Genomic DNA, 19,814 nt, shown 5'->3' on the forward strand with positions numbered 1-19,814 from the left:
CTTCTGAAATTCAAATTTAGTATATAATGATTTCGATTTAAATAGAAAAGATTTTAATAGAATATAAAAGAATAGACTAGAAAAACAATAGAACAGAACAGAATAAAGTATAATATATTCTATTCTGTTCTGTTCTATTTTTTTTTCTAGTCTTTTTTATATTTTATTATAGACTTTTCTATCCAAATTTAAAATGTATTAATTAAACAATTTGAATTCAAACTATTCGAAATTCAAATTTATTCTATTCGAAATTCAAATTTCAGAAGATGGTTTTATATTCTTTCTGTTTTATTCTATTAAATTATATATATTTTTTTCTATTCTGTTCTAATCTTTTCTATTTGAATTAGAAATTTTGGAAGATGGTTAGTTACTTGTATACATCTATCACATCAACTTCTCATTTTGGGGCCCCGTACCTTGAGGTCACTTGGTGCTAGAAACCCCAAATTTGGAGATGTTGTAGTTCTAGTTCTACTGTGTTTGCATACCAAATTTTGGGTTTCTAGCTATAAGTGGCCCCGAGATACGTGGCCCCAAATTTGGGTCGCAAAATGTCATTCTCTGCTGCAGAAAAGTACTTGGCATATTGCCCATATCTCGGGGTCACTTAGTGCTAGGAACCCCACAACTTGTGGCAGGTGACATGGCAAGTGGAAAATCCACAACTCGTGGAAGGTCACGTGGCACTTGTGGCCGGTCATGTGGCACTCGTGGCTGGTCACGTGGCACTCGTGGCAGGTCACGTGGCACTCATGGCCGGTCACGTGGCACTCGTAGCCGGTCACGTGGCACTCGTGGCAGGTGTCTTGGCAAGTGGACAATACACAACTTGTGGCAGGTGATGTGGCAAGTGGACAATACACAACTTGTGGCAGGTGACGTGGCAAGTGGACAATACACAACTTGTGGCAGGTGACCTGGCAAGTGGACAATCCACAACTTGGTCACGTGGCAGGTTACATGGCACTTGTGGCCGGTCACGTGGCACTGGCGACCATGTCACGTGGCACTTGTGGCAGGTGTTGTGGCAAGTGGACAACCCACAACTTGGGGTTCGGGTTAGGCTTAGGGTCAGGGTTTCCCCTTGAAGAATAAGGCTTGGACTCAGTGATTGGAATAAATAAAATAATATTTTTTACTATTCTGTTCAATTGTTTTTCTATTCTATTCTTTTCTATTCTAATTCATTCTATAGGAAATTCGAATTTCGAAAGATGGTTATATATATATATATATATATATATATATATATATATATATATATATATATATGTATAACCATCTTCTGAAATTCTAATTTAGTATAAATTGGGTGGCACAGTGGTGTAGTGGATAGTACTGTCACCTAGCAGTAAGAATCCCAGCCATGACACTACCTGCCTGGAGTCTGCATGTTCTCCCTGTGCCTGCGTGGGTTTCCTCCAGGTACTCCGGTTTCCTCTCACACTCCAAAGACATGCTGGTAGGTTAATTGGATCCTGTCTAAATTGTCCCTAGTATGTATGAATGTGAGTTAGGGACCTTAGATTGTAAGCTCCTTGAGGGTAGGGACTGATGTGAATGTACAATGTATATGTAAAGCACTGCGTAAATTGACGGCGCTATATAAGTACCTGAAATAAATAGTATAAAAATTTGGATCAAATTTAAATAGAAAATATTAGAATAGAAAATAATAGACTAAGAATAGACTATAATAAAATATAATATATATTATTTTAGTTTCCATTGTGTTGAGTTATTTTAAAATCTATTCTTGAATTTGAATTTATACTATTCAAAATTATAATTTCAGAAGGTCATATTCTTCTATTGTATTTTATTACATTCTATTAAATTCTATTCTGTTCTTTACTAGTCTTTGATTCTCATTCTATTGTGTTATTATTTTATATTCTATTTTACTGTATTCTTTTTTAGAAATCGATTTATATATTTTTTCAGTTTTTATTCAAATTCGATTCAAATTGTTTTCTAGTTAGAATCGACTAGAATTGTTTTAGAATTTGATTCAAATTGTTTTCAAATTTAATTTTTCTTTTTTTCAAATTCGATTCAAATTTTGTCCGAATTCGGATTGAATGCGTAAGCATTGTAATTCGGTAATTCGGATACATCCGAATGTCCGAATAATGAAAATTCGTCCGAATTTCGAATTCGGAACGAAACTAAATGCACATGTCTATAATGGACACCTGGAGGAACTTTTATCAGGACATGGAACATAACCCCACCCCTACTGAGGTTCCCATTCCTCTATCCTCAAGGTGTAGATATATTGACAACGTTACACTAACGTCCTGGGAACAAAAAGGAATCATATTAGTCACAGACTTGATGGAGCGGGGCAGAGTCATCTCTTTTAAAGCATTAGCTCAAAAATACTCCCTTCCCATGTCAGATTAATTCATATATATATAAGAATCACATCTTCGGGTGCGCATGCGCGAGGCTTCCAAGATGGCAGCGATCATCTAAAGCTCCGCTGCCTCGCGGAACGACGGAACCCCTACCGCACAACACGGCTAACCTTCCGCTTCCCGAGCTATAGGGACGGACTCCCGAAGAGTTGGGGCACATTACCGAATGACCGGTGGACTGGCTAAACGCAATCTGGGCCCGCTGTTCGCTTCATTGGACGTGTGGGAGAAATCCAAGATGGCCACCGCAGCACAGCTCCTATCTCAGGATCACAGATCCGCAGGCACAGTGGATTTCAGGTCAGATACAGACTTTCCTCCTCTCCACGCCACCCCAGGCAACCCCAGGGGTCCTCCCAAGGAAGCCACACCGTCCCCGGCCTCCACGGTCTCTCTGCTGGAACGCACTATCCAGGAGTTCGCCCCCTCCCCAGTGGGGACTTACAGGGCTACCCAGGCCGCCATGGCCTCCCATGAGGCTGCTCATGCAGACCCAGTCTCCCACATGGATGCCCTGTTTGGCAAATTCTCTGAACTATTAGAAAGGGGCCTCTCCCAAACTGCCTTGCAAATCACGGGGGAATTGAAAGCTGACTTTATTAACCTAGGCTCCCGGATCGAGACGATCGAACATAAAATGGAGGATACCATAGCCAGATCCATCCAAAACTCCAGGCACATCTATTCAGTACAGGAGCAATTAGACCTAGCCATGGCCCGTATCGATGACCTCGAAAATAGGTCACGCAGATATAACATCAGAATTCGCGGGCTTCCAGAATCAATAACTGATGTGTCCAGGGCGGTGCAAGACCTCATTACACAGCTAATCCCTGACATCCCAGCTACTAAGCTTGAACTTGACCGGGTCCATAGAACCCTCGGCCCCCCTAGGAAGGATGGCACTCCGCGCGATGTTCTGGCCAAGCCACATCACTTTTCGGTGAAAGAAGAAGTTATGAAGAGAGCCAGATCCCTGCAACACGTCACATACCAGGGCCACCAGGTTCAGATTTTTGCGGACCTCTCCCCCTCCACGATACAGAGACGGAGAGCTCTGAAACCCCTCTTGCTTGCAATGTCGCAAAAAGACATAAAATACAAATGGGCATTCCCATTTGCGGTCAGGTTCACGGACAAAGGGAAGTCTTTTGCTTTCTCCACTTTCCCCGAGGGGGAAAAGCTCCTCACCAGGCTGAAAATCATTTCTCAAGAAGCTGATATGGACACTTCTAACCCTAGCCAAAGCTCCAACAAACGGCCCACTCCTAACAGCCCACAATCCCCGTTGTGGACCTCCGGAAGAGCCAAGAAGGTCAAGGATAATGCACCCACCTGAGCAACATTCAGACCCCATTTCGGACTCTCCATTCTGTGAACGACCGTCCGAGGTCCTGGAGAGGGCCGGAGGACTGCTGCCCAAACATTGAAAGTTTGGCCCTCCACCCTTTTTTGCCCTCCCCTTGCCTAGGACTTGTGCTACCCTTTTCCCCATTGCCTTCAATATCCCGGGACGCTATGCAGTAATTCGTCCACCTACTGGACTGCCAGTAACCCCTCATATTATTTGCGCCCCCTCGAAATGGGCCCTAGGGCTGCTTTGAGGACTCCTCAGGGGGCTGCATTCCCCAGCACCCTCCCTGGATATACCATCCTACCTTTTGCCTAATGACCAGCATTCATTGTTTAGCCCCAGTGTCTTCTAATCATTATGTTTAGCCGTGCCTTAAGTATTTTTCTTATTGCTGCTTATCTTCTATTGTTATTTAATGTTAATTTAACAGTTCGGGTAGTTACCCGACTAGGGGTCCCCAGTTCCGCGAGGGACCACATGTGTAACTCTCCCTCCCTCGGCCTTTCCCGGGCACCTGAGGGTCGGGACTTCTGACCTTATGGGTCGGTTGTCTACATTGTTCTTTCTCGGGATTTCAGGGGGTGTCTCCTGCCCTGATCTCCTCTTTCTCTTCTCAGGAACGCTTTCTTTCCTTGCCCTTTCCCCTCCTCTCTCCCCCCTTGATGGTAAGCTACCCCTGTTGAATGTTTACATGACACTACTTTTTTTCTCCCCAGGTCTGGCTGAGCGAACCCAGTCGGCATTGTATCCTGGGAGACAACCACGAGCCACCGATCCCAATGCTCTTGCCGAGAACCCCGCTATGGATTGGGTAAGTGAGGTCGCTTTCAGAAGCTGGGCTCCCCCTCTGCTCCATGGCTGATCCACAGGCTGCTAGGCTTAAGATAGCCACCCATAACATTCAGGGTCTTAATTCCCCCATCAAACGGAGAAAAGCCCTTGATTACTACAAATCCCTGAAACTAGATATAATTCTGCTTCAGGAAACGCACCTTCCTGTCCGGTATAGTCCCAAGTTCCTACATGCCCACTTCCCTCAGTTCTACTTAGCCAACGCGGAATCCAAGACCAGGGGGGTGGCCATTTTGATTGCCAAAACATGCAAATTCAATAAAAGTTTTGAAAAAGCGGATCCGGAGGGCAGGTTTTTACTTGTAAAGGGCACTGTGGGGGACCAACTTTACTCCTTGGTCTCCTACTATGCCCCGAACACGGGTCAGGCCAAATTCTTTGAATCCCTGCTGCGCACCTTAACGCCTCTTTTGGAGGGAACGGTTATTGTCGGAGGGGACTCTAACGTCGCCTTTGATCAGGGACTTGATAAATCCTCCCCCTCACATTCCCGCTTAACCAGGCCCACAAAGGCAAGCCTACGGATCGCCAAATTGCTTCACGCTCATGGGTTATCCGATGTCTGGCGGGAATTAAACCCCACAAAGAGAGACTACACTCACTACTCAGCGCCACACCAATCATATGCACGGATAGACCACATACTTGTCCCCTCCTCGCTCCTTCCCAGGATGCTCAAAGCCTCCATCACTGACACAGTGATCTCGGATCACTCGCTGGTAATTGTGACGGCCATAGGAGGTTCGAGTGGGGGACACCCCAGGCATTGGAGGTTAAATGAATCTCTCCTTTCAGAGCCATCACGAGTTATGGATCTCGACAAAGCACTGCAGGAATATTTCTCTATTAATGCGACTCCTGATGTCTCCCCCGAAACCCTGTGGGCGGCGCACAAAGCGTTTATTAGGGGAAAACTCATGCAATTAGGTTCTCAAATAAAACGGGAAAGGCAATCAACCATCCTGAAGCTAGAAGAGGAATACTCTAAACTCAGAGCTCTTCACAAAAAGGACCCCCTCCGCACCCCCACCTCCCTACTAGACAAGACTCGCTTAGAACTCAATCTCGCCCTCACCACGAAAGCAGAAAAATCGGTTAGGTGGTCTGGCCACAAGTTTTACTCACAGGCGGACAAAATAGGCACACTCCTGGCTAATAGACTCTCCCCTAGAACCAAGCTAAGCACCCTCCCTCGGATCAGAAGTGCAGGACACCCGCCCACGTCTAATCCGGTCACAGTTCTGAATGCCTTTCAGAACTTTTACACCTCTCTCTACAGTAGCCCCCCATCTCCCAAAGACAACCTCCTTTCAAAGTTTTTGGAGGGACTACCCATCCCTGCCTTATCGGACGTTCACAAACAAGTCATGGAAGGCCCCTTCCAGGTAGAGGAGATACTGGGAGTCATAAAGGATCTTAAAAAAAGCTCCGCCCCTGGACCCGACGGTCTTTCGATCCCTTACTATAAAGCCTTTGCCAACACGCTAGCCCCTCACCTGCCCAATCTCGGTAATCATAAAGCTAATGGAGGCCCCCTGGATCCCCACCTTAACACGGCGTATATCACGGTCATCCCCAAACCTGGCAAGAACTTGGAAGATGTCAGCAACTACAGACCGATTTCCCTCATTAATAATGATCTCAAAATTCTCACAAAAGTTATGGCCAATAGGCTAGCCTCCTTCATCGGACGCTACGTCCACAAGGACCAAGTTGGTTTTATCCCCGGCAGTCAGGGACCTGATCAAATTCGGAGGGCGATCGATATTATCTCCATTCTGCAGTCTAATTGGGAAGGGGGACCCAAACAATCTGGCTTCCTCCTTTCCTTAGATATTCAGAAGGCTTTCGACTCGGTCTCATGGCAGTACACCTTCCAGCTCTTTGACAGGTGGGGATTTGTGGCCCGTTTCCTGGGCTTATTACGGGCCTTATACTCCCAGCCGAGGGCCCAAATTCGAATGCAGGGATACCTCTCCGCTCCAATTCCCATCACCAGGGGGACCAGACAGGGGTGCCCCCTATCCCCCCTCATATTTGCAATAGCCATTGAAACACTGGCGATCGCAGTCCGCCACAACATAGACATTGGAGGTGTCCAATGCGGTAGTCAAACGCACAAATGCGGACTCTTCGCGGACGACATACTGTTATTCCTTACTTCCCCCCTCACAACCCTGCCCAATTTATCCCGGGTACTGGACGACTTTGTCAAGGTCTCAGGCTTGCGGGTTAATTACTCCAAGTCTGTGGCTTTGAATATTTCTCTCCCCACCCACCAAGTCCTCTCACTCAAACAATCCTTTCCGTTCCAATGGAGTGACACTGCCATCCAATACTTGGGTATCTCCCTTACACCTAAAATAGAGATGATGTATGCCCACAATTATCCCAAATTATACAGACAGCTGGAAACTGATCTCTCCTCATGGTCTAAACACGAACTATCCTGGCTTGGCCGGATTAACTCCATAAAAATGACCCTTCTCCCCAAAATCCTCTACTATTTTCGAGCCCTTCCAATACCAGTTCGGAAGGACCACCTTTGCTCTCTGCAAAGCAAAATACTGAAATATATCTGGGGTAATAAGGGATACCGTCTACCGCAAAACACGCTCTTCCTGCACAGACGTAGGGGGGGCTGGGCTTACCTAACCTTCACAAATACTACCTTGCAGCTCGCCTAGCCCAACTCTCCTCGATCTACTCCAAATACGAGAAACCGGATTGGCAGTCCATAGAACGCTGTTCCGTACCCTCTTTTACACTAGATTTTCTATTGTGGTGCCCGCCCAAAGCCAGGCCGCCCATCATGTCCCCATCCCTATCTCACTCCTGCGCCCTATGGGATGGTCTTCGCAAAGAGCCTTCCCTAGTCTCCACTTTAAGACCCCTTGCTCACATGTTCCATAATCATGGCTTCCCCCCTGGTCTGGACATTGAGGCCTTCAGATGGTGGTTGGACAAGGGACTATACCGGATAGGTCACTTTTTCAATTCAAGGGGTCCGATTTCCCTGGCTTATTGTATTGAACACTTAGAGCTACCAGACTCAGAGAGGTTCCGCTTCCAACAAATATCTCACTTCTTGAACTCACTTTGGAAAAACAAACCTCTTCCTCCTCCCTTTACTGAATATGAAGCCTGGTGTGGTAGGATCGGGGAGCAGAGGGGTGGTATTTCAGTGATCTATGCGGCTCTCACTTCCCCAACGGGCAAATCCCCCTATATGACGGCATGGGAATCTGATCTCCAGACCTCTGGCAGTCTTGAAACCTGGCAGCTGGCCCTAGCCAGATCCTTTCGTGGGATCCAAAACACCTCACTAATGGAGGCTAGCATCAAATTGATAACCAGGTGGTACCTCACTCCAGTCAGGCTAGCCAAAATATACCCCACGGCTAACCCCTTATGTTTTAGGGGGTGCCAACTTCGTGGCTCCATGATCCACATCTGGTGGGAATGCCCTAGGCTTCGATCGTTCTGGACTAAAATCTTCAATTTGATTTACTTAGTCACAGGCTGCCGGGTTCCGAGAACTCCAGAGGTTGCGTTACTCAATGCCCCTGTCCCTTTGCTGTCTGGTAACACTCAGAAACTAACTTATTTTATCCTATTAGGAGCCAAAATTGCGATTGCCTCCGCATGGAAGCAACCCAGACCCTCCTTCCCCGCAGTTAAGAGGAAGATATCGTGGATAATGTCCCAAGAAAAACTGTCAGGTATTCTGTCAGATACCACACCTAAATTCCGAAAGGTGTGGGACCCTTGGGCCCGTTACATGGGAATCTCTCTGCTGCCTGGGGTACCCCCAGGCTCTCCTCTAGTGACCAGACCTCACCCCTAAAGCGCCCCCTCTTACATTGAATGCTAAACATTCTCCCGCTATAACCTTCCACCCTTTCAGGACATAGCTTACATCCCCTTACCCCTCTGTCCTCCTCTTCTCCTCCTCTCTTCTTTTCTCTGTCCTTCTAGACGTTCTAAGTTTTTGGTTTGCTCAACAGAGCTGTAATTGACAGGTTCACCGTACAGTCCAATTTAATGCTGCGGTGCCCACTGCGGACGGTCCATTAACTTCTTTATCCCTCTGAGAGGGGGGGGGCTGGGAGGATACCCCCCCATCCTGGCACTGCAAGTTCCCTATTAGGGGTGTCGGGATGGGGGCTCCTGGGTGCTACCCCTAACGGTTCTATTGGGTGGGCTCTCCCTGGGGGGTCACCCTGTGTTTACCCCTATTTTTATTTAGCCCCTCGCTGAGGAGGGGCAGGCCGACTGTACTCTTTTGATATTGTCTGTCTTTCACTAATGTCTCCTGTTTTCATTACTTACATTGTGTCAGCGGGCCCTCCCTGCTGCAGTTTGTTTATATACTGATATATGTATGTAAGTGCCTTTATCGTAAAATAAAATCTTTTGAAAGCAAAGAATCACATCTTCTTTAAGGTTGCACCCTTTAACACCTATCAAAATCCCACATCAGGCTTGGGAATTCTGGACTGATACGACAAAACTTATCAGAGGCATTTCTCTTATTTACAACCTGCTACAGCAAAAGAACCAATTTACTAAACTACCACCACTACCAAATCCGTATCCTTTACAGAGGATCAGTGGAAAAAGCCATTAAATCTAACTACTGCTATATTAGATCCATAACTCATTGGGAATCAGCTCAGAAACGACCTCTTAGGTGGTATTACACTCCTTATATTACTGCAAAATTTTCCACAGATAGCCCTAATGAATGTTGGTGTGGTTGCGGCAAAATAGGAACTTTATTACACATGATATGGGAATGCCCCAATCTCAGGAGCTTCTGGGGAAATGTATTTAACCACTTTCAGCCCCGGACCATTTTGCTTGCTTAAGACCAGAGCACTTTTTGCGATTCAGCACTGCGTCGCTTTAACTGACAATTGCGCGGTTGTGCGACGTGCCTCCCAAACATAATTGACGTCCTTTTTTCCCCACAAATAGAGCTTTCTTTTGGTGGTATTTGATCACCTCTGCGGTTTTTATTGTTTGCGCTATAAACAAAAATAGAGCGACAATTTTGAAAAAAACGCATTATTTTTACTTTTTGTTATAATAAATATCCCCCAAAAATATATAAAAAAAATTTCCCTGAGTTTAGGTCGATACGGATTCTTCTACATATGTTTGGTAAAAAAATTGCAATAAGCGATTATTGATTGGTTTGCGCAAAAGTTATAGTGTTTACAAAATAGGGATAGTTTTATGGCATTTTTATTAATAATTTTTCAAGTAATGGCGGCGATCAGTGATTTTTATTGTGACATTATTGCGGACACATTGGACATTTTTGACATATTTTTGGGACCATTGTCATTTATACAGCAATCAGTGCTATACAAATGCAGTGATTCCTGTGTAAATGACACTGGCAGTGAAGGGGTTAACCAGGGAGTGGCAGTGTAGGGATTACATTTTCCTAAGGGCGTGTTACTAACTGTGGGGGGCTGGGCTTTGTGTTAGTGAACACTGATCTCTGCTCCAATCACACGGAGCAGAGATCAGCGTCACTTGTTTCTAGGCAGAACGGGGAGATGCTGTTTACAATGGCATCTCCCCGCTCAGCCGCCCCGTGAGACGATCGTGGGTATCCCCGCGGCAATTGAGTTCACGGGATCCGTGACTGGACTCACGGGTGTCCCGACCGTCACGTGAGCATGCCGCCGGTGGTGCACACACAATGGCAGGGCGGCATATAAAAATGGACATACCTGTACGCCAATACGCCTACCCGTGCTATTCTGCCGACGTACATCGGCGTGCACCGGTCCGGAATTGGTTAAACTGATATCTAAAACCACTGGCATCATAAAAAAGGGTAACCCAGGAATGGCCATACTAAGCATTCCTGTAGACCAATACCCGCCTTCTCTCAGAGCAATGGTAATTCAGATCCTGATGGCAGCAAGACTGACGATTGCTAATAAATGGAAATCCTCCAATTCCCCAAACATCAGTGAGGTTGTTAAAAAAAAGTAGATGAAACTTCCAAATATGAGCAGATTACGGCCACGATAGAAGGAAAGTCTCCACGTTTTTATGCCCAGTGGGCACCTTGGATCAACATTAGACAAATTACGTCACACCCCTTGTTATCTGGAATTTTGGTTTTCTGGTTACTAAGATACAATATAAAGTTAGATGCTGTTCTGATCCATAATGTAAGTTGTATAAAACTCCGCTGTCATAAACAATGACGCACACTACCATGTTACCAAATAGATGCTGGATAATGTCCCACTATGGTCTCCTTCAATGTACCACTGATTAAAAAGCTTCTGAATATTGTACAAAAGTATATCTAGAATTGTATTTGACAAATCTTTCAATAAAAATAATTAAAAATAAGAAGCTACAACTTTCACACAAACCAATTAATATACATTTATTGGGATTTTTTGTTATTATCAAAGACAAGTAGCCAAAATTTATGACGAAATTATATATTTTTTAAAATAATAATAATAATAATAATAGTAACAATAAAATATATGATTATATATATATATATATATATATATATATATATATATATATATATATATATATATATATATATATATATATATATATATATATATATATATATTGTAAAAAAAACTTAAAAAAGTTTTGCATAACCACGCAATTTCCAATGCTATTTAGAACGGCGTTAAGTTCAAATAAAAATGGCCTGGTCATGAAAGGGGAAAACCTTCCAGAGCTGAAGTGGTTAACAAAGTGATTTCCTATGACGGTCAGCTCCATCTAGTGGCCATAATGAAGTATTTTTCATAAAAGGCTTCCATTAGTAAAAACACAACAATACCGCACTATGACCACTAGAGGGAGCCAATGGTCATAGGAAATCACTGTATGAGATAAAATATGGACAACATTCATCACAGCTGGGTGAATTCTTCTCATATTCATTCAACAATTAAAAAAATGAGAACACTGAGTGTTTGCAAAGCTTACATCACATATCAATGAAAGGCAATGACTCCATTTTTATATTTTAATCATTTTTTATTGGAAGTTCTCATATTGAACAATCAGTTACAAAATACAAAGTGTTACAAATGACAAGTGACATTGTCCATCCTTGTTTAGATAGACATATCACATTGACATGGAGGGATAAAACACAATATAAGTGGGATATTTGTGAGACAAGTCCTCCCTGTGCACGTGCCAATAATAAAGGACATCCAGGGACTCACACCCCCTTCACACACTCCCCACACATATATCCCCCTGCTTCTTAAATGATGAGATCAGCCATGGAGTATATCTGAGGTGTATATCAGGGTGTGCTTCTTCCCCACATGAGACCTGTGATGTCCAACAACATTCATATAGAAGACATTTCCCGCACTCAAGGCACTAATACACCTCAAGGGTTGTGTGGGATCCCTGATGTGTAGGAAGACAGGACTTCGGTGAGGAACATTTCCCTCACTCAGGATAGGAATACGGCTTCTCCCCCGTGTGAGATCTCTGATGTGTGGAAAGATTGGACTTGTGTGAAAAACATTTCCTGCACTCAGGACAGGAATACGGCTTTTCCCCCGTGTGAGATCTCTGATGTGTGGAAAGATGAGACTTCTGCGAAAAACATTTCCCGCACTCAGAACAAGAATATGGCTTCTCCCCCATGTGAGAACTCTGATGTATGGAAAGACTGGACTTCCTTGAAAAACATTTCCCGCACTCAGGACAGGAATACGGCTTCTCCCCCGTGTGAGATCTCTGATGTCTAGAAAGATCAGACTTCCCTGAAAAACATTTACCGCACTCAGGACAGGAATACGGCTTCTCACCTGTGTGAGATCTCTGATGTGTGGAAAGATAGGACTTGCTTGAAAAACATTTCCCACAGTCAGAACAGGAATACGGCTTCTCCCCTGTGTGAGATTTCTGATGTCTAGAAAGATCAAACTTCCCTGAAAAACATTTACCGCACTCAGGACAGGAATACGGCTTCTCACCTGTGTGAGATCTCTGATGTTTGGAAAGACTGGACTTCTCTGAAAAACATTTCCCGCACTCAGAACAGGAATACGGCCTCTCACCTGTGTGAGATCTCTGATGTGTGGAAAGATGGGACTTATGTGAAAAACATTTCCCGCACTCAGGACAGGAATACGGCTTCTCCCCTGTGTGAGATCTCTGATGTGTGGAAAGATGGGACTTCACTAAAAAACATTTCCCACACTCAGAACAGGAATACGGCTTCTCTCCTGTGTGAGATCTCTGATGTGTGGAAAGATCTTGCTTCTGTGAAAAACATTTCCCGCACTCAGAACAGGAATACGGCTTCTCCCCCGTGTGAGATCTCTGATGTGTGGAAAGATGGGACTTTACTAAATAACATTTCCCACACTCAGAACAGGAATACGGCTTCTCCCCTGTGTGAGATCTCTGATGTGTGAAAAGACCTTGCTTCTGTGGAAAACATTTCCCACACTCAGAACAGGAATATGGCTTCTCCCCCGTGTGAGATCTCTGATGTGTGGAAAGATGGGTCTTCCTTGAAAAACATTTCCCGCACTCAGGACAGGAATACGGCTTCTCCCCTGTGTGAGATCTCTGATGTGTGGAAAGATGGGTCTTCCTTGAAAAACATTTCCCGCACTCAGGACAGGAATACGGCTTCTCTCCTGTGTGAGATCTCTGATGTGTGGAAAGATGGGACTTCCTTGAAAAACATTTCCCGCACTCAGGACAGGAATACGGCTTCTCTCCTGTGTGAGATCTTATATGCACAATAAGATGGGATTTAGAAGGGAAACACTTCCCACACTCAGTACAGGAAAACCTCTTCTCTGTTGGAAGGACGGCACCGTCCCACACAGTCTGAGGTTCCTCAGGATCAGAGGAAGACGATGGTCCATCTACACTGTGTGGTGCCGGATGGACATTTGAGGTGGTCGGGTTTTCTCCTGGACTATACTGTGTGATGTCCTCATCTTCTACTTCACAGTCTGGAGACAAAGTGAGACAATCCTCTGAGGTTTTCCTCATCTCCCGTCCATCTACTAAAATAGAAATACAAAGATTATTACTAGTCATGAGCTGATTGGTTCCCCTAAACCAGGACTCCGCCCACATCAGGCAGCTTTGTCTCTGAGGATCTTACAATTCCCCCCTCAAGGTAACTAGTAAATGGGTCCTCTGATCTCCTACCAGATCATTTCTTTATTCATGGACCTTAGTCAGAGAGTGAGGACACAACGAGAACTGTCTATTATAGGAGTGACAGTGATGAGGGGATTATAGGACGAGTGTCCCCTCCCCCTCTATCACTCATTGCCATCTTCCCAACACAAGAAGTCCTGAACTCCCTGATTTAGTCATGAATAACAGCGGGGCTGAGCCCCACCAGAGGTCAGAGAGTGAGGATGGGGGGAGAACAACCAAGATGAAGACTGGACTGATCCTGAAGACCCCCATCATTGGGTTATTGGCTCCTCCCCCATTATCACTTTCTGTTTAAGGGTCCAAAGTTGGAGGATGTTATCACATTATTATCAATATGTAAAAGTCTGTCCTCCAATCACATCATCAGATATAAAATCAAACCACTATAATCTGATTCCACCCTGAAATGAAATAAGTAATCAGGAAGCTGCTCACATAATACCCAGATATGAGGTATAACAGAATTCCTCCAAAATATGCAGCACTGGCCCTTTAAATCTTATACAAAAAATGCACCACAGATGAGGTCATCAGGGGCTTGATCACAGATCCAATCCCTGATGTGATGTCAGCACATTGGGCGGAGCATAACAATCTAACGTCATCACGCCCATTGCGGCTGGACCGAGCGCTGAGGAGATACACTGTGCATGTCTACCGATGTGTGTGACAGATATTTCTATGTAATAAAGTGAGAGATGTTATAGATCTATACTATGTGGAGAGTTCTTCTTGTCTCGGGGCTGAGACTATACAGCGGGGGTCAGCAACCTGTAGATCACGACCACGTGACTGGTAGATCTCGGTCTGGGCTTGCTGACCCTCCGATGTCTCCTCTGTAGTGCCACCTCCAGTGCCATGCCGAGTGACACCAACTGCACTCCACCTCTAATCCCGGCTAGTGGTCTCCAGAGTGGTGCCAGCAGCAGAAGGAAGAGATCTTCAGGTCAGTGTGAAGCAATACACCGAGCATATTAGTATAAGGCTGCTTTCACAGTGATGTGCTGCGGTTTACCCACACCGCGGGTGCAGGGCAGTGTACTTGCAGCTTTCCTGGGGGTTTGCTGCACTTTTCCATAGACTTCTATTATATCCTGGGGGTTTGTTGCACTTTCTGAATGCAGGAGTTTTGATACGCTTTCAGAAAATGCCCCACAACTGCAGGATAAAATAATCTATGGCAAAGTGCAGCTAACCCAGGAAAGTTGCAGATGCACTGCGTTGCACAGGTGGTGCAGGTAAACTGCAGCACCTTATAGGGGACTCAGAACAGTCAGGGTTCATTTACATTTGCAGTTTGGAGGGTGGGAATACCCCATAGTAAAAATGTGTTTTTATCACCCCTGCCCCAACCACATCCATTTTACCTGAAGTGGCCGGGGGTGTCCACATGTCGTAGCCGCAACAGGAGTTATATGCATTGTCATGGTTGGTGGGTATCATAGTTCATGGGTGTCATGGTTATTGGGTGTCATAGTTGGTGGGTGTCATGGTTGGTGGGAGTCATGGTTGGTGGTTGGTGGGTGTCATGGTTGGTGGGTGACATGGTTGGTGGGTGACATGGTTGGTGGGTGACATGGTTGGTGGGTGACATGGTTGGTGGGTGACAGGGTTGGTGGCTGGTGGGTGTCATAGTATGCGGGTGTCGCACCTACCAAGCATAACCCATTCAAGTGGATGAGGCCACTCTGCAAGTGCCCTGCAACCTTGTGCAGTACAGAAAATAAGGGGTTAAAGCAGGCAGCATTGTTGCTTTCTCACCACCTGCTTTAACCCCTTGGACCTTACAGAAGCATGACGTTGTGGGGCTCCTCCATAATGCCCTTATTTACTTAAATGGGTTAAAATTGGCAGGTAGTACACTGCTGCTCCTCTGAAAAGTGATACAAGTGTGTGTTGACAGGTGGTGAGGAGGTGATATGTTGCCTCCTCACCACATGATTTGCACCCATGATTGCGGTGCAATGCACACTATTGTGACACAGTAGTACGGCAATTAGAGGGTTAACTCAGGTTTGAGGAGGTGACACTGGGCAATACTGTGCCTGGTGATCTTTGACTCATCCATGTTGTTCAGGTAGATCTCCACCTCGTTAAGGTTACCTACCTCTGCTATACAGACATATCCCTCCACCCGGCACTGCCAGCAAACAACAGAACTAGTAACCCCGGGAGAATTCCTCTGTCAGAGATCTCGCTAGATCCGGGGATGGGACAGAAGACCGAAGACACAATCCCCAGATGTCTAAGACAAGCAACACCTATAGAGAAAATCAACATTTTGCTGCCAGCTGAACCCCCCGAATCTCCATAAATCCATCCTAGATATATGAACTGTGTCTGCAGCACAGAGAAGGAAGATTATCTGAGAGAAATCCAGGAATACAGGACGGGGAACACAGCTCAGGAAAGTGACCAGGGGATTACAGGCTGATATCACCCAGCCCCCGCCCTACTCTGGACCAATCAGTGAGCAGTATGGGTGGACGGAGGTATTTGGTGTTAATGACCCACCTGTCCTGATCTCTGTAGGAGTGTCCTCCTCTATAAGTGTCCCCGTTATTCCATCCTCCTCCATAGACTGCTGATCATCCCTCACATACCTCTCTTCTTCTTCTGATTTCACCTCAAATTCTATATCCATTGGATCTCCACTCTAAATCAGGAAAATGAGAGAAAATATCATCTGTAAGATAGAAGATTTATTACTGTGACATCACAGATATAAAATCCACACATCCCCATCCATGTTCTAGATGCTCCATCCCACCAACCTTGTAATAATGAGGGATGGTGAGATCTTCCTGTGTGGAATCCCGGGAATACAGAGGATGGTGACATCTCTCTGGGGGGTTCATGTAGCTGGATGTCTCCACCATGGTGTCCTGGTACAGATCTTTGTGTTCTTTTAGGAACTTTGACTCCTCCATCACCCCATCCTCCTCATCATCCTCTTCTTTTATCTCTTCTTTAACATCAACTTCAGAATTACTGAGGTTTCCACTCTGAATATATAATAAAAATGACATCAATTATAATGTAGTAAGGTCCCGGGCCCCCTTTGGTCTAATGAGACCCTCCAGAGTTAGGCACAGCTGACATCCTTCTATGCAGAGTGGGTTATGAGACACGGTGGGTGCAAGATAAAGTAGATTAATGGGCACCAGACACTTCTTGAATGCCAAGAGATTTATTGTTTCTTGAACAGAGCTGTGGGAGAGAGGGTTGGGGCCAGGACACCCTTAGTAGTTGCAATGTAAATTGGTAGACTCTGAGACTTCTATAGGTAGACAGCCGTGCAGGGAAAGGCATCCAGCAAGACACCACATCTGCACGAGTAAGGAAGCCATCTCCTATGGCAACAGTCTTATAACAGTTTCTAACACAAGTTGTAAAAAACTTCTTTATTTCCTCTACAATCTCCTTTTGTAGATCTTCACTCCACTGATCTCCCAGTCTCTCTCACTGGACTTGTTGATCCACCGCCACTGAAACCCCTGAGCCCTTCCAACCTTCTCACTCAGTATCTTCCTCAAGAGTCACCCCCGCCTCCCTGCTGGGTCCCTAGCTTGGCACTCACAGATACCCCTCAAGTGTCACCTCGCTGGCTGGCTCGGTCTCTGACTTGACACACAAGGCTTCTCTGCAAGCATCACCTCCGCTGGTTGGGTCCCTGGCTTGAAACCTGGTGAAGTTTCCCAATTCTTCACTGTCCCCGGTTGGTGAGAATGCTGCTCTGGTACTTGCTTCAGCTACTCACATTGGTCCCTGGTAATAAGGTGGATGGTCCCTTAGTGGCAAAAGCTTCTCCTCTACCTCCGTCCATGACTGGTTCTCCAGCTGTCAGAACCGTCACTTCTGGTTGGACTGCAAGCCGCCATCCCAACCCTATGCTGCTCTCTTGTTTCTGGATAGGCCCTCAGACAGCCTAGCAGCCAGATGTCCCCGGGATAGGCCTCAGGCTCTGGCCTAGCAGACCGGGGCAGCACAACACACATCCACCCAGACAGCCGTCCAGGTGGCACAGAACACCGATCACCTGACCTCACCCAAATAAATAGGCTCTCCCAGCAGGCCAAGGGATTCAAGTAAATCCCTGCCCATTGGTTGAGACACCATATCTATTCCTAATCTTTCCTTGCAATGCCCTTGTCTTATCTAATGCCACCAAGTACCCGGCCACCTAGTGCCAGAAGAGAGAGGTGCAGCAATTGCAGAATTAAGGTGAGATCAATTGACCCCTAACCATAGGTGTGCGCAGCCTATTGCATTAGGGTGTGCACTCCAAAGTTCAAACACACATGAACACCACATGCTGTCACAGGAAGGGTGCTCTGATGGTGGGAGACAATTTATTGAGAGCATATTACGGCACACCCTAAATACGGATGTAATTATGTTCCTAAGGTTGAACTTAGACTTTAATATAATGGGGGCATTTACACTGGCCACTGGCACCCTCAACCACCCACATGGTGCTGCTCCTGGATAATGCTAATGCACATGGGGTGATTAGTGTGTGCCCAGACACACCCGACACACACTGTGTGCACGCCTATGCCCCTAACAATTGGCCATGGCAACTATCACTCGGCAAATACATTTAGCAGCAACCCTGCCTAAACATCAGGGTGCTACATCCTCCCCCTGCCTAGGAAACGACATCTCGTAGTTTTGCATAAAAATATAATAATTTGAGCCCTCAAGCCTGAGAGCGAATGTCCTGGCAAAAGCTGGGATGGGTGGGGAAACAAGGAAAGGAATAATAATAAAAGTAATACAAGGGGTGTACCACATGAAATAAATATATGTAACATATACATAAGTGAATGGTAGTTCACACAAGGCAGATAAATATCAGACATTATGTACAATTTATGTGTGGTATACCACCCAAACAATTGAGGGAAAATATAAACATCAGCCTTATATCCTAACTATCTATCTAATATATACAATAATAAAGAGCATGAATAGTTATCATTAGGGGTGAGTCGAACACTCCCCCCGGTTCGGTTCGCACCAGAACTTGCGAACAGGCAAAAGTCTATGGGACACGAACATGAGAAATTGAAAGTGCTCATTTTAAAGGCTTATATTCAAGCTATTGTCATAAAAAGTGTTTGGGGACCCGGGTCCTGTCCTGCAAAAACAAGTTTTAAAAATGTTAGTTTTTTTCGGGGGCAGTGATTTTAATAATGCTTAAAGTGAAACAATAAAACTGAAATATTCCTTTAAATATTGTGCCTGGGGGTCCCCTTAGTCTGCCTGTAAAGTAGGGCATATTTCCCGTGTTTATAAAGGAAAAATTTGAATTTAAAATTGCTTGTGGCTGTAATGTATTATCGGAAATATCCATAAAAATCATTTAAAAAAATGGTGTGGGTCCCGTCCCCCCCGGCAGTCCATTACCAGGCCCTTAAGGTCTGGTATGGATTTTAAGGGGAACCCCACCCCAAAATAAAAATAAAATGGCGTGCGGGTCCCCCCAAAATCCATACCAGACCCTTATCCGAGCACGCAACCTGGCAGGCTGCAGGAAAAATTGGAGGGTCGAGAGAGTGCCCCCTCCAGAACCGTACCAGAACACATGCCCTCAACATGGAGAGGGTTTCTTGGGGTCCCCCCAAAACACCTTGTTCCCATATTGGGCCTCATCCCCAAAACCCTTGGCCGGTGGTTGTGGGGGTCTGTGGTGGGGGAAAGTAGACGGGGAATTGAGGGGGAGGGAAGTAGACAGGGAAGTGGGTTGAGAAGGAAGTTGATGGGGAAGTGAGGGGGGAGGGAAGTAGATGGGAAAGTGGGGGGAGAGGGAAGTAGATGAGGAAGTGGGGGGAGAGGGATTTAGATGGGGAGGTGGTGGGAGAGGGAAGTAGTTGGGGAGAGGGATGTAGATGGGGAGGTGGGGGAGAGGGATTTAGATGGGGAGGTGGGGGGAGTAGACGAGGAAATGGGGAGAGAGG

General features: G+C 45.6%; 1 protein-coding gene across 1 annotated transcript in view; it reads right to left on the minus strand.

Annotated features, from left to right (window-relative positions):
• The window catches only part of LOC143956763 (uncharacterized), a 129,640-nt gene extending 112,799 nt beyond the window's left edge, over positions 1-16,841 (minus strand). The window contains exons 1-3 of the mRNA XM_077466945.1: positions 16,626-16,841; positions 16,366-16,507; positions 12,209-13,688 (exon numbers count right to left, since the gene is read on the minus strand). Coding sequence (XP_077323071.1) covers positions 12,209-13,688; positions 16,366-16,507; positions 16,626-16,781 — 1,778 coding nt within the window. The 5' untranslated portion in view covers positions 16,782-16,841. The remainder of the gene's footprint in view (positions 1-12,208; positions 13,689-16,365; positions 16,508-16,625) is intronic.
• Positions 16,842-19,814: the final 2,973 nt, after the last annotated feature.

Source organism: Lithobates pipiens, unplaced genomic scaffold (assembly GCF_037356315.1).
Source record: "Lithobates pipiens isolate NorthernLeopardFrog02 unplaced genomic scaffold, aLitPip1_a1.2 Scaffold_41, whole genome shotgun sequence".
Classification (NCBI taxonomy): Eukaryota; Metazoa; Chordata; class Amphibia; order Anura; family Ranidae; genus Lithobates; species Lithobates pipiens.